General features: G+C 46.9%; 1 protein-coding gene and 1 gene segment (V, D, J or C); both read right to left on the bottom strand.

The window, feature by feature from the left end:
- LOC309400410 (Ig gamma chain C region-like) overlaps positions 1-14,106 on the bottom strand; it is a 110,043-nt gene that overhangs the window by 40,607 nt on the left and 55,330 nt on the right.
- LOC309400399 (uncharacterized protein) overlaps positions 1-14,106 on the bottom strand; it is a 37,936-nt gene that overhangs the window by 5,589 nt on the left and 18,241 nt on the right. The window contains exons 7-11 of the mRNA XM_081968871.1: positions 12,393-12,722; positions 9,007-9,336; positions 6,610-6,918; positions 4,026-4,355; positions 1,722-2,036 (exon numbers count right to left, since the gene is read on the bottom strand). Coding sequence (XP_081824997.1) covers positions 1,722-2,036; positions 4,026-4,355; positions 6,610-6,918; positions 9,007-9,336; positions 12,393-12,722 — 1,614 coding nt within the window. The remainder of the gene's footprint in view (positions 1-1,721; positions 2,037-4,025; positions 4,356-6,609; positions 6,919-9,006; positions 9,337-12,392; positions 12,723-14,106) is intronic.

Raw genomic sequence — 14,106 nt, 5'->3', positions numbered from 1 at the left:
GGCAATTACTGTTGTAAGCCACGATGGCTGCACAATGGCTCATTATTTGTCCAACTTGGCTTTACAACTATTTTCTTTTTGGTAAAGCAAGTGCCATGGTCCTTAAGCGAATGCAGCAGTTGTTAAGCAAATCTATTGTTCACCATGGGCTTGGTTTTTTGCCGAAAACCCAGAGGTCAATGGTGATTTCTGGCAAAAATGCTGTAAATGGTGACCGCGGGATGGGCCAGTTGTGCAGCACCCCAAATATGATCCCATGACCACACGGGGTGGGGGTGGCCATCAGAATTTCAGAATCGGGTCATAAGTAGCTTTTGTGGGGTCCATCCAGGGGTGGGCTGCTGGGGGTTCGCAATGGGTTAGGGAGAACCTCTGGCTAAAATTCTCTGCAGTTCAGAGGACCTCCAAACCCCATTCCTGGCTGGACTTGCCCACCTCACCTGCCCCTCCCAGGAGTCCCCATGTGGCCTGTTTTGGATACAGGTAAGGGCAGGGCACAGGCGGAGGCTCAGGGAGGGCAAAAAAACGGGCCTACTGGAAGTTTGGGAAGGCCGGAAACAGACTCATTTCTGGCCTCCGGAGGGTCTCCGGAGGCTGAGGAGGCCATTTTTGCCCTCCCGGAGGTTCGAAAAAAAGCCTCCTGAGCCCAGGGAGGGCAAAAACTCCCCCATGCCATAGTGCAGGAAGCCGACTAGGCCACACCCACCATGAGCACGCCCATACAGCAACCTGGCAGAGAACCCCTTGGTAAAATTTTTGAAGCCCACCCTTGGGTCCATCCTAACTTCCAACCGTTGCTAAGGGAGCATGCATAAGTGGAGGACTACCTAGGATGATGATATTTCCTACCACCGAGAATAAAAGGTGAGTGACAAAAACGGTAGCCCCCCCCAAATGTATACAATAATCAAAGCAGATTTAAAGCAGGATCAAAGGGGCATCGTGGCTAGAGAAAGAACGATCAAATCCTCATATTCCCCCGGAGCGTAACATTCAGTCAACGAAGCAGTCTTAAAACCAGCAAAGAGAAATGATTAGGGTGAAAAATCACATTCAAACGTAAGTAAAAGGATGACAAACTGTTTTTTTTGGGGGGGGGGAGGAAAGCATCAAATGCATCGCAAATGGATAATGGTGGGAGTTTATCGGCCGCATTTTTTAAAAAAACTTCACCCCCGTATAGCATCTTTGGAGTGTTGCGTTGGCCTAAATCAGGGGTCGGCAACCTTAAACACTCAAAGAGGCATTTGGACCTGTTCCCCACAAAAAATAAAACACAGGGAGCCACAAAATACTCTTCCCGTGCCTGAGTATTTCCTGAGCGGCCACAGAACTGGCGTATGTGGTTGAATTAAATGTTCTGTTTTCTTCTGAAACTTTTCTTTCCATGGATTTATCCATGGTTGGCCTGCCAGGGTTTGAAAAGCTCAGTAAATTGCGTACCGGCGGGTATCACACATTGGTGGTTGTGACGAAAATTTGGAGCCGCAGAAGAGGAATAAAAGAGCCACATGTGGCTCCAGAGCCTGCGGGTTGCTGAACCCTGGCCTAAATTGTGGCTCTTTTTGGTTGTAAAGAAGCTGCCAATCGAAGAAGAAAGCAAGCAATGTCCAATTCATGCATATTGTTTTAATGTGAAATGGAAGGGTACATAAAGGGAGCATTATGACAACAACGCCACAATTGAGGTGGTTGTTGGCGTTAATGATTTTTTTTTTTACCAGTTAAGAAATTAGTTGTTCTAGCGATTATGTTTTCTGAAGAGACATGAGCTACAAGGCATCTGTAGGAGGCGCCCGTCATCCATTTGCTTGTGGGGACTTCGAGCATGCTCAGCAAGGAGCATGTTTGTTTCTCGTGGTTGCACTTCATGCCGTAGGCGTCGTAGCCCTTGAAGGACATCTCTTGGTTCTCTTCTTCCCACTTCAGAAAGATTTCATCTGGATAGAAATCTTTCGCTATGCACAGGAGGGTTACGTTGAAGTCTTCGCTGGACGACTGACGCTGGAGATCCACCTTGGGGGGTCTCACAGTCCCTAGGTTAACAAAAACAAGACAACATGTTTTGGGAAACAAAATGCGCTGGACTCTATCATCATTGTACCCTTCGCTGTATTGAGAAGGGTTCTTTCAAGTAAGGATAAAACTCCCTTTTTATGACCCTCCTGTAATCCCTTAATTCGGGGTAGAATTGGGGCAACTGGACAGAGCTCAGCATTTACTCTCCGGATGCCCTTCCTGATGCCACACAGAATTCACAGCAGATATTTTATTTCTTTGCGCCCTAGGAGATAAATACCTGCCGCTACCTAGGATTGAACTCTCACTCTCCCAAGTGGGAGGCAAGTGTCTATACCCCTAGGCCACCACACCGTTCACTTTTCATGGAAGGACGCTAGGTAAGAAATCTTCAACTTTCCTGCCGTTCTTGTCAAGCTATGATATCTGGAATTCTGGTGGAATTCCTAAGTTAAAAGGCCATCGATATTATTTATTTATTAGATTTTTTAAAAATCGTGCCTTTATTATTTTATCAGTAACTTAACTTGGGAAACATACATAGCTTCCTTGTTTCTCCTCTTTTCATGACAACAACCCTGTGAGGTGTGTTGGGCTGAGAGAGAGGCACTGGTCCTTCATCACCCAGCCAGCGTCTATACCTAATAGATGCCTAACTAAAACTCACAGATTCCTGCTGATTGGCTCAAAGTCACCAGGCTGGTTTTCATGCCTAAGGTGGGCCTAGAACTCACAGTCTCCTGGTGATTGGCCCAAAGTCACTCATCCAACTTTGATGTCTAAGGTGGGACTAGAACTCATAGTCTCCTGGTGATTGGCTCATAATCACCCAGCCAGTTTTCATGCCTAAGGTGGGCCTAGAACTCTCAGTCTCTGGGTGATTGGCCCAAAGTCACTCATCCAACTTTGATGTCTAAGGTGGGACTAGAACTCACGGTCTCCTGGTGATTGGCTCATAATCACCCAGCCAGTTTTCATGCCTAAGGTGGGCCTAGAACTCTCAGTCTCTTGGTGACTGGCCCAAAGTCACTCATCCAACGTTCATGTCTAAGGCAGGACTACAACTCACAGTCTCCTGGTTTCTAAGCCAGCACCTCAATTATCAGGCCAAACTGGCTGTGTTGTGAACATACCATTAAGACCATCAAGTTGCTGGTTGCCACCTTTAAAGCCCTTGGGATCAGGTGATCTGAGGGATCACCTCTTGCTGGTCAAATCTACCCAGCCCACCAGAGAAAGGAGGCAAGGAATGTTGCGGGTCCCATCCTCTAGGGAGATACACCTGGTAGGACCCAGAAGAATGGCCTTCTACGTGGTGGCTCCCTCTCTCTCTGGAACATCATCCCCCCAAAGATTAGACTGGCCCCCACTCTAACACTCTTCCGGAAAGTACTAAAAGCCTGGTTCTGCCAGGGGGCCTGGGGATCGCGGAGCGGGATGGAAACCATGAAATGGCTCATGTGATGTGTTCTCATCGGGGCAGGGTGGGTGGGAGATTATTATATTATATTATTAATTTATGATGATTATTCTCTTTTATTAGCTTTAATCGTTTTATGTTCCTGTAAGCCACCTTGAGTCACCATGTGCAAATAGGCAGCAATATAAATTCCCGAAAACAAATAAATAATGCCACAATTCTGCTGTTGAGAAATAAGACTCTGCTCTGATTATAAATCAATTCAGAATAAGGCTGGATTGAACTGCTTCCCAATCTCCCTGTACTTCTTCTGTCTCATTTGCTTGCTGTCCAGGGGTGGCATTCACTTACTTTCCCTACCAGTTCGGAAATGTGAGCGCGCATGCACTCGGCCTTCCACGCATGCGCTTTGATCATGCACACGGCTTGCACCCATGCACACGGCTTGAAAATGTGCTTGAATAGGATGGCATAAAGCCAGGGCAGGTGGGCCTACCCACCCATGATTTTCACAACCAGTTCGGGCGAACTGATCCGAACCGGCTGAATCCCACCCCGGTTGCCGTCTCTTTATCTGAGTCCTTACCATTCCTTCGGTCAAAATGCTTCATCTCTGTTTCTTCTAGGCCACTCTGGATGCTACAAGTGAATTGCGTGGTGTTGATCCATTCACTCAGATTCACCTCCAGTCGGCCATACATCAAAAAAGTGTCGTTAGTTTCTCGGAAGACTTCATTTGTCACTGAATTATTGTTGGCCGGTTTGCCATCCATGGTCCACTTGAAGGTTGCATTGGCACTGGCATTCGTGAGGGACATCATGCAGGTTAGAGCCGCACTCCTGTTTGTGAAGAGCTCTTCGAAGGATGGCAATTGCATCTTGATCACTTCCATATTGCTCAGAGATGTCGCCGTTCCTTCAAAAGCAATGTTGCATGAATTAATTGGACGGGGACTTTCTGGTTCCTACCTCACCATTCCATATATTGGAATGACTACTTCAAAATCAGCTGCTCCTTCTGGTGATTAGCCTGGGAAATCTAAATAAAATTAATCTAGCATCTGGATGCTAGGGCTGATGAAGAAGGAGAAACAAACAACTTGGTTCTGTTTCAAAAAATGCAGGTTCTTCCACTTGTAGATAGGCACGATGAAGGAGGTATGGAACCAACCTTGGAAAATGGATCCACATCCAACCCTTCCTTCCTCAAAGCTAATCGATTAACTCTCCATTTAATAGAAGCAATTATTTACTATGAAAGCAAATGCAGATAAAAGAATTCCAAAAATCTATTCATCTCTCTCAACCAATCAGCTGCTTTCCCCCCTCTTTGATGTCAGTCAACACCAACTCAATAGCCAGAGCCATCAGCACTCATGGTATCACCTTATGGAATGGCCATGGCCAACTCATTGTGGCCAACTTGCCATGGCCAACTTGCCACAGACAACACACCATGGCCAATGGGACAAATGCAAAATTTAAATTCATTTCAATGGAGCCAGGCCAATAATGTCTCTATATAGAAATGCTCGCTCTCTCTCTCTCTCTCTCTCTCTCTCTCTCTCTCTCTCTCTCTCTCTCTCTCTCTCTCTCTCTCTCTCTCTGTGTGTGTGTTCCAGCATAACTCTGGAACACCTTGAGCAATTTCAACCAAACATGGTACAGAGATGACTTACTCTCTTGGGAAAAAATATATATTGTGGGGGTAAGACACCACTAACACCCCTTGGGGTTAAGATATAGCCTGTTGTGCCTTAAAATGGCTTCTACTGTATTGCCGTGAAATGGCTTTGACTGTACAGTGCAGTGGAGTTGCCATGGTAACGGCTTCACAGTACTCCACACAAGGGCTCCCTCTGGTAAGGGGGAAAATCCAACATTAGAAATTACATTCGGTCCGGACATTTCCCCCCTATAAATAAAAACCCAGGAAACGGCAGGTTATTAGCTAGTAATAAAGTAAAGAAAGTCAATTTAGAAATACAGGACTTACAATAATTTTTGATGAAAACGTGGTCACCAATAATAAAAGCAACCGAACGAAATGATTAACACAGCACTGAATTGTCCTACGGTGGGTTGCCTTGAGGCGAGTTGACGGTGTTGATTTGGCCATGGTGAGTTGACCACAGTGAATTGGCCATGGCAAGTTGGCCATGATGAGCTGTCCTAGACCAGCGATGGTGAACCTTTTTTGGCTTGTGTGCCATAAGTGGGGGGAGCACAGGGGGGTCGTGTGCAGGCGTGCCGCACCCATAATGCAATGCGCAACCCCCCCAGTGCACATGCGCACACTACAGGTGCGACCCCCCCCATATTTGTATGCTTTTTTCGCCCTCCCCAGGCTCCAGAGGCTTTATAGGAGCATGAGGAGGGCGAAAACAGCCTCCCCTGCCCCTCCGGGAGCCCCCCGGAGGCTTCAGGGACCTTCAGGAGGCTTCCCTGAAGCCTCCGAAGCAGTCAAAATGACCGTCCGAGCAAACCGGAAGTGACTCCAGTTTGCTCGGAGGGTCGTTTTGAGCGCTCCGAAGGCTTCAGGGACCTTCAAGAGGCTTCCCTGAAGCCTCCGGAGCAGTCAAAATGACCCTCTGAGCAAACAGGAAGTCCATTCCCGAACTTCCAGTTTGCCCGTAGGGCCGGGTTTTTGTGCTCCGGAGGCTTCAGGAAGCTCACGAAGCCTCCGGAGGGCCTCTGGAGAGGGAGGGGAGGCTCTTTTCACCCTCCCCAGGCCCCTATAAAGTCTCTGGAGCCTGGGGAGGGTGAAAAATGGCTTTAAAAAAGGGTGGACTCAGCTGGCCAGCGCGCGCATGCGTGCTGGCCAGCTGACAGGGCAGCACCTCGCATGCCCTGACAAATGGTTTTGTGTGCTATCTGTGGCACGCGTACCATAGGTTCGCCATCACTGTCCTAGACCCATACCCTTAATGTATTTTGGCTATGCAAATCAGTAAAAGCATAACATTTCTGTTAGGAACCATATTAGCAATGAAGCAATTATTGGCATGATTGGCAGGCTAAAAGTCAAGGGCACTGATTTGGAATGTGAAGTGGAGCATAATGAGGCTCGAGGACTGTGGCTATTCACTCATTGGTAAAAGCACTTCGCAAATACATCAGACCCACTGTTTCTTTTGTTTGCAATTTAAGCGGTGCAAAGTCCAACTTACCGGAAGAATGCACATCTTTCTGGATCAAAGAATTGGTCGCACGGTGATTCACGGTGCATGTGTATGCTTGTGGATTGTGCTCGTCTTCTCCACTGATGGTCAGACTACAGTCCTTCTGGAACGTCCCATCGGGGAGGGGCACCAGAGGTGAACAGTTTGGAATGGAGCTGAATTTCTCTCCTTTGGTGCTCCACTGAATGTCGATGGTTTTGGGGTAGAAACTGGTAGCCAAGCAGACAAGTTTTGGATAGCCCTTGTCCTCAAAGGTGTGGAATGCCATTACTCGTGGAGGAACGGGTTTGGGGAAATCTGAAAAGAAATGGTTGATTTGGGGGGTTCCACAGTGCATTCATATAATCAAGACCATGTGAGTTTAATATCTATGGCTAAAAAAAAGATAGTACCTTGGGTAAAGAGTAGAAATATCCCGGCTGATCGCCTTAGAGCAAAATTCCGTGCATAAAATCCAAACAAGTCTGGGCGGGGGGGAGGGGGGAGAGGGGACACAGCCTTAAATCCTATACCTTACTCATATTGCTTTTGCTTCGCACAGGTCACTTTCAGAAAGTGAGGGGAGCCGAATGTCAACTCATAAAGCATTGGCATGTCTGTTATCAAGTTGCCATGGTGAGGAGGGGGGGAGCACATTCCACGCATACCTTCAGCTAGAGTCGGATCTCAGATTACTACAGCAGGCCTGTGAGGCATGCACCTCATTGGAGAATGTGATTTATGACACAGACTGAGGGGAGGGAAGAAACAGGGGCAAAGTTCAGCCATAATTTAAATGAGGTTAGATCTGACTGCAATGGGGGTATTGCCGAAATGGTGTTCCTAATAAATGACTGGATTTCTTTTGAAACTTGGCTCGAGGCTCCTGAATTAATTAGGGCGTCTTTCGGAAACCTGTCAGGTGGATCAGCAATGTTGGACACCCAGTTTTTATTTGATAAGAGTGGTCATGATGGGGGTGGGCTTCAAAAATTACAGCAACGGGTTCTCTGCCGGGTTGCTGGATGGCTGTGTCCATGGTGGGCGTGGCCTAGCTGCCTCCTGCACCACAGCGGGTATGGGGGGTGTTTTTGCCTTCCCCAGGCTCTGGAGGCTTTCCTCAAGCGGGCCCATTTCCAGCCTTCCAAAACTTCAGGGAGGCCCATTTTTCCCCTTCCTCGAGCCTCCATGTGGGCCCTGCACTTACCTCACATCCAAAACGAGCCACCTGGAAACTCCTGGGAGGGGTGGGGTGGGAGGGGCCAGCCAGGGGTGGGATTTGGAGGTTCTCCGAACCAGTCATAATGATAGCTATGGGTTCTCCTGAACCCAGCCGAACCCATAGCAATCCACCCCTGGGCCATGAGATTTAGTGATTTTAAATAATTGATGGAAGCTTCTTTCCAATTGGAAACACATTTGTGGATGTGTTGGAAAAGATTGCAATGTGTAAAACAGCCATTTCTGCCCAAACACCATTGATGGAGCTACCTTATCAACAGTTACCTTGAAATGTTCAATAGAGGACATTCAGTAGCTTCTTAAGAGTTGTAAACGTTGAGTTTTCATGTACTGTATTTGGGGTTAAGAAGTATATGTGGTACCTTGCTCAATAGTGATGACTGTGAGAGGGATTTTGGAGTCCTAGTGGACAACCATTTAAATATGAGCCAGTAGTTTGCCAAAAAAGCCAACACAGTTCTAGGCTGCATAAACAGAGGGATAGAATCAAGATCACGAGAAGTGTTAATACCACTTTATAATGCCTTGGTAAGGCCACACTTGGAATACTGCATTCAGTTCTGGTCGCCACGATGTAAAAAAGATGTGGAGACTCTAGAAAGAGTGCAGAGAAGAGCAACAAAGATGATTAGGGGACTGGAGACATATGAAGAACGGTTGCAGGAACTGGGTATGTTTAGCTTAAGAGAAAGAAGGACTAGGGGAGACATGATGGCAGTGTTCCAATATCTCAGGGGTTGCCACAAAGAAGAGGGAGTCAAGCTATTCTCCAAAGGACTTGAGGGCAGGACAAGAAGCAATGGGTGGAAACTGATCAAGGAGAGAAGCAACTTAGAACTGAGGAGAAATTTCCTGACAGTGAGAACACTTAATCAGTGGAACGACTTGCTTCCAGAAGTTGTGAATGCTACAACACTGAAAATTTTAGTCAGAGATGGGATAACCATTTGTCTGAAGTGGTGTAGGGTTTCCTGCCTAAGCATGGGGTTGGACTAGAAGACAACTTGCCTCCAAGGTCTCTTCCAACTCTGTTAAATTTAAAAGTGCAGATTCTTCATGTTTCTTCACTACCGTCTATGATTCACGTAGTAATTTCCACTGAGAAGAATTCAACCTTGGTCCCATTCTTGAGCCGATCAAGAATTTTCCAGCACCAAGACTTACCGTACAGATATTTACTGACGCTCTTCATGATAGTTAGGGATTCATGTCCCACCAGGCAGCTATACATGACTCTATTCTCCCATTCAGATGCTGGGATTTTCAGGACGCTTTGAGTAGAAAAAGTGGACTTCCCAGTTTCAAGTATGGATGGGCCTGTGATATACTCAGAGGCTTCTAAGCTTCTGTTGTCCTTCTTCCATTTGATGAGTATCTCAGATGGAGAGAATCCATGGATCACACAAGCCAACCAAGCAACAGCTTGGGAGGTAGGTTGTGTCAGTTGCGATGGTGGCGGAAGGACCAAAGAGAGAGAAGGTACTTGGCTGGAATCTATACAAAATAAAGATAGAGATAGAAATATGGATAAGGGTGTTTGTTTGTTTTTAAAGTGAAAGAAAAGGGATGGTTGGAATAATAATTAAATCTCGTGGATGATATGGTAAGGATGGTGCATTCACGATATCATCTTTTTATTTGGGCCACCCATTTTCTGACGCGTATGAAACAAAGAATCTGGAGATCATGTCTCTGATAATTAGTCCCGAGAATTATTCTCCCTCCCTCCCCCATTTTCAAGAACAAGCCACACCCCAAAGGTGCTTTTTTCAAAAGGCAACTGGACTTCCTTTGTTTTTCCTTGAAGACGTTTCGCTCTTCATCCAAGAAGCTTCTTCAGTTCTGACTGAATGGTGGAGAACAGAAAATTTTTGTTCTCCTTGTAGTCATCTGGTCGTTAGTACTCTTTCTGAGAATCGTTGAGGCCACTTGGAGGTTTGTCTGTATTGTGGCCCACCAGTGGCCAGCGGAGCTGGCAGCAGAGTTGGAGAGTGAGGAGGTTGGGGAGGAGCATGGGCTTGTCCTGGAGGCTGGGGAAGGCTCGAGTGAGGGCTCTGTGTAAGAGGCAGAGATGGGGTCAAGGCTGTCTGGCAGTGATCAGGTGCCTTCGGAGCTAGACAGCAGTGAGGCAGAGGAACAGCTGGAGCCTGTTCCCAGTGTGTGCATGCACAGAGCTGCCAGACAAAAAGAACAACTCAGAAATCAGAGTAGACGTGGAGTAAAGTCATAGGTGGAAGGTGATTGTCCCCTCCCAGATGAAATATAAGAGGAGTGAAAGGGGAGTGGGCTTTTGCAGGAAACCATTTGTTCATTCGCGCATTAGTTTCATTTCAGGAGTGTGGAGATCTGTCCGTGAATCTCCGAGACTATGTGCCAAGTCTTTCCTCGCACAGCACCTCCTTTGGAAAATATTGACATGGCAGCTTTCCAAGCTAGATAAGGTCTGTGGTCATAAATATTCCTTTGAAAGACTGTTCGCTAGGCCTTTGCTGAATGTAAATGAGAGGAATTCACTTTCATTTAATAAAAGGGGTTTTATTGGGACCAGGACTCTGCCTCGTGTCATTTGAGGAAGCCTAGATCAGAACAATCTGTGCCCTGAATAGTGCAAATGGGAATAAGAATATATTCCCCTTTGCAAGGAGTATAAATCCTTCTATTCTCCACCATTCAGTCAGAACTGAAAACGCTTCTTGGATGAGACTTGAAATGCCTTCAAGGAAAAACACAGGAAGTCCAGTTACCGTTTGAAAAAAAAGCACATTTGGGTTAACCTGGATGTCTGTGAATCTCCATGGACCAGGGGTGTCAAACTCAATATCACTGAGGGCCACATCAGGGCTGCGGTTGGCCTCGGATGGCCTGGCAGGCATGGGCAACTGGGTGGGAATGGCAACTGGGTGGAATGGTGAACTGGGTGGGCATGGCTAGTTTGATGCCACTGCCCAAACTGATGGCATGTTTCCTCTTCACATTGGGTAGATTGGGCCGAAGCCATGCTTGCCCGATCTTTCCTCTTCACATTGGGTAGACCGGGCTGAAGCCAGACTGACCTAATCTTTCCTCTTCATGCTGGGTACACTGAGATGAAGCTATGCTGGCCTGATCTTTCCTCTTCGCATTGGGTAGACCAAGATGAAGCTATGCTGGCCTGATCTTTCCTCTTTGCATTGGGTACACTGAGATGAAGCTATGCTGGCCTGATCTTTTCCCTTTGCATTGGGTACACTGAGATGAAGCTATGCTGGCCTGATCTTTCCTCTTCGCATTGGGTAGACCGAGATGAAGCTATGCTGGCCTGATCTTTTCCCTTTGCATTGGGTAGACCGAGATGAAGCTATGCTGGCCTGATCTTTCCTCTTTGCATTGGGTAGACCAAGATGAGGCTATGCTGGCCTGATCTTTCCTCTTTGCATTGGGTAGACCGAGATGAAGCTATGCTGGCCTGATCTTTCCTCTTCGCATTGGGTAGACCGAGATGAAGCTATGCTGCCCTGATCTTTCCTCTTTGCATTGGGTAGACCGAGATGAAGCTATGCTGGCCTGATCTTTCCTCTTTGCATTGGGTACACTGAGATGAAGCTATGCTGGCCTGATCTTTCCTCTTTGCATTGGGTAGACCAAGATGAGGCTATGCTGGCCTGATCTTTCCTCTTTGCATTGGGTAGACCGAGATGAAGCTATGCTGGCCTGATCTTTCTTCTTCGCATTGGGTAGACCGAGATGAGGCTATGCTGGTCTGATCTTTCCTCTTTGCATTGGGTAGACCGAGATGAAGCTATGCTGGCCTGATCTTTCCTCTTTGCATTGGATAGACAGGGCTGAAGCCATGCTTGCCCAATCTTTCCTCTTTGTATTGGGTAGACCGAGATGAAGCTATGCTGGCCTGATCTTTCCTCTAAGCATTGGGTAGACCAAGATGAAGCTATGCTGGCCTGATCTTTCTTCTTTGCATTGGGTAGACCAAGATGAGGCTATGCTGGCCTGGTCTTTCCTCTTAGCATTGGGTAGACGGGGCTGAAGCCATGCTGGCCTAATCTTTCCTCTTCGCATTGGGTAGACCGAGATGAAGCTATGTTGGCCTGATCTTTCCTCTTTGCATTGGGTAGACCGAGATGAAGCTATGCTGGCCTGATATTTCTTCTTCGCATTGGGTAGACCAAGATGAAGCTATGCTGGCCTGGTCTTTCCTCTTAGCATTGGGTAGACAGGGCTGAAGCCATGCTGGCCTAATCTTTCCTCTTAGCATTGGGTAGACCGAGATGAAGCTATGCTGGCCTGATCTTTCCTCTTCGCATTGGGTAGACCAGGCCAAAGCCACTTTGGCCTGATCTTTCCTCTTCACTCTGGGTAGACCAGGCCGAAGCTATGCTGGCCTGATCTTTCCTCTTTGCATTGCATAGACCAGGATGGTCCTGTGGGCTGGATCCAACCACATCATGGGCCAGATCCAACCCACAGGCCTTGAGTTTTACACCCCTGCCATAGACATTCGGGCAAGCCAAATATTTTCACCTGAGTTTTGGGATCCTTGCTGAATCTTCTCTCACCTGTGCTTTTTTGGATGCTCTGCTTCACCTGAGGGAAAAGCGAGCAGATATGAGCAACGAGGCATTTGATTTTCTTTCCAGCATCCCAGTTCCGAGTGGTGAGGTTAAGTTGGCTTTGGAAACTTTGGGTCCGATTTGGGTGTCTCTTGATTTTTTCCGTGGTGGCATTCGTGGTGAGGTTCAGTCCGTCCATCATCCAGGTGAGGATGACGTTCTCCAGTTCATAGCCCACCACAAGGCAAGACAAGATAGCTCTGTTTTGAGCGAAGAGTCTCTCAAGGGGTGGTTTGAGGAGATACATTGTAGGAGGTGGCACACTGTTCTTGCAGGCTGCAAGAGTGCAAACGACAAATGTTTTACAATAGGCGGAATGAAATAGCCAAAAAGAACATACAGTGAAACAAAACACCATCCAGGTAATCCTTAACTTACAGCACATCATTTAGTGACCATTCAATGTTACGACGGTGTTGGAAAAGGTGACATGACCTATTGTGGCCTGTTGGCCGCTGGCCCCTCAGATCATTGGCTTTCAGGGATCTTGCGCCACTAATCTCAAGCTGTGAGACCCTGTTTCTGAAGTCAGGCTCATGGGAACACGTGGGGTAGTTGCTGGTATACCAGTCTCCCTGGTCTGTGGCAACTTCCCTGCCTGAGCTGCTGGAGGCCATCTCGGGGCTGGTGGTGGAGTTCCCCAGACATGGAGGGGGTGAGGCTTCTGAAAGAAGCCCTAATTAATTCATGAGCCTCGAGCCAAGTTTCAAAAGAAAACCAGTCATTTATTAGGAACACCATTTCCGCAATACCTCATGGCAGTCAGATCTAACATCCTTTGAGATGTGGCTGAACTTTGCCCCTGTTCCTTCCCTCCCCTCAGTCTGTGTCATAAATCACATTCTCCAACGAGGTGCCTGCCTCACAAGCCTGCTTTAGTAATCTGAGATCCGACTTTAGCCGAAGGTATGCATGGAATGCGCTTCCTTGTTTCCTTGCCATGGCTTTATGAGTTGACAGAGGGTTTCTATCTCTGGGTGTGGCCTCCAAAGCAGCTCTGGAGATGATGGCCACTGTGGTGGTCATGGGCCTATCTCAGATTACAAGTGGCCTAACTCAGGACCACTTGAAAATGGGTCTATAAGTAGTGTTTGGGGGAGGACCGTTGTAACCCTGAACAGTTGCTAAGCAATTGGCTGTAAGTCAAGGACCAGCTATCGTCAAATGCTTCGCTTTCCAACTGAGTTGTTATCATTACTACATTCTACGATCAATCCAATGTAATTTCCTGCTGTCGTGATTATTATTATTATTTAGTTGAAACTAGAATCAAAGGAAGAAGGAAAACAAAAAGAGAGAACATGAAGTTATTTTCTGGACAGAAATGTTTTAAGAGAATGAATGGACAGAAAGAATTATTAAAAAAGAAGAGAGAAAGAGAGAGAGAGAGAGAGAGAATAAGAAAAAAGGGAGAGAGAGGAAGAAAAAGAAAGAAAAAGGAAGAGAGAAAGATTAAAAAGGGAGAGAAAGAGAGAGAAAGAAAGAGAAGAGAGAAAAAGAAAGAGACAAAGTGAGAGAGAAAGAACAATAAGTGAAAAGCAAGAGAGACGGAGAGAGAGAAAGAAAGCGCGAGAGAAAGAAAAAGAATAAGTAAAAAAGAAGAGAGGGGGAGAGACACAGAGAGAGAGACAGAGAGAAAGACAGAAAGAGCGGAAGAAAA

Source organism: Natrix helvetica, assembly GCF_964273705.1.
Source record: "Natrix helvetica genome assembly, chromosome: W".
Lineage (NCBI taxonomy): Eukaryota > Metazoa > Chordata > Lepidosauria > Squamata > Natricidae > Natrix > Natrix helvetica.
This window is presented reverse-complemented; position numbering and strand designations above follow the sequence as displayed.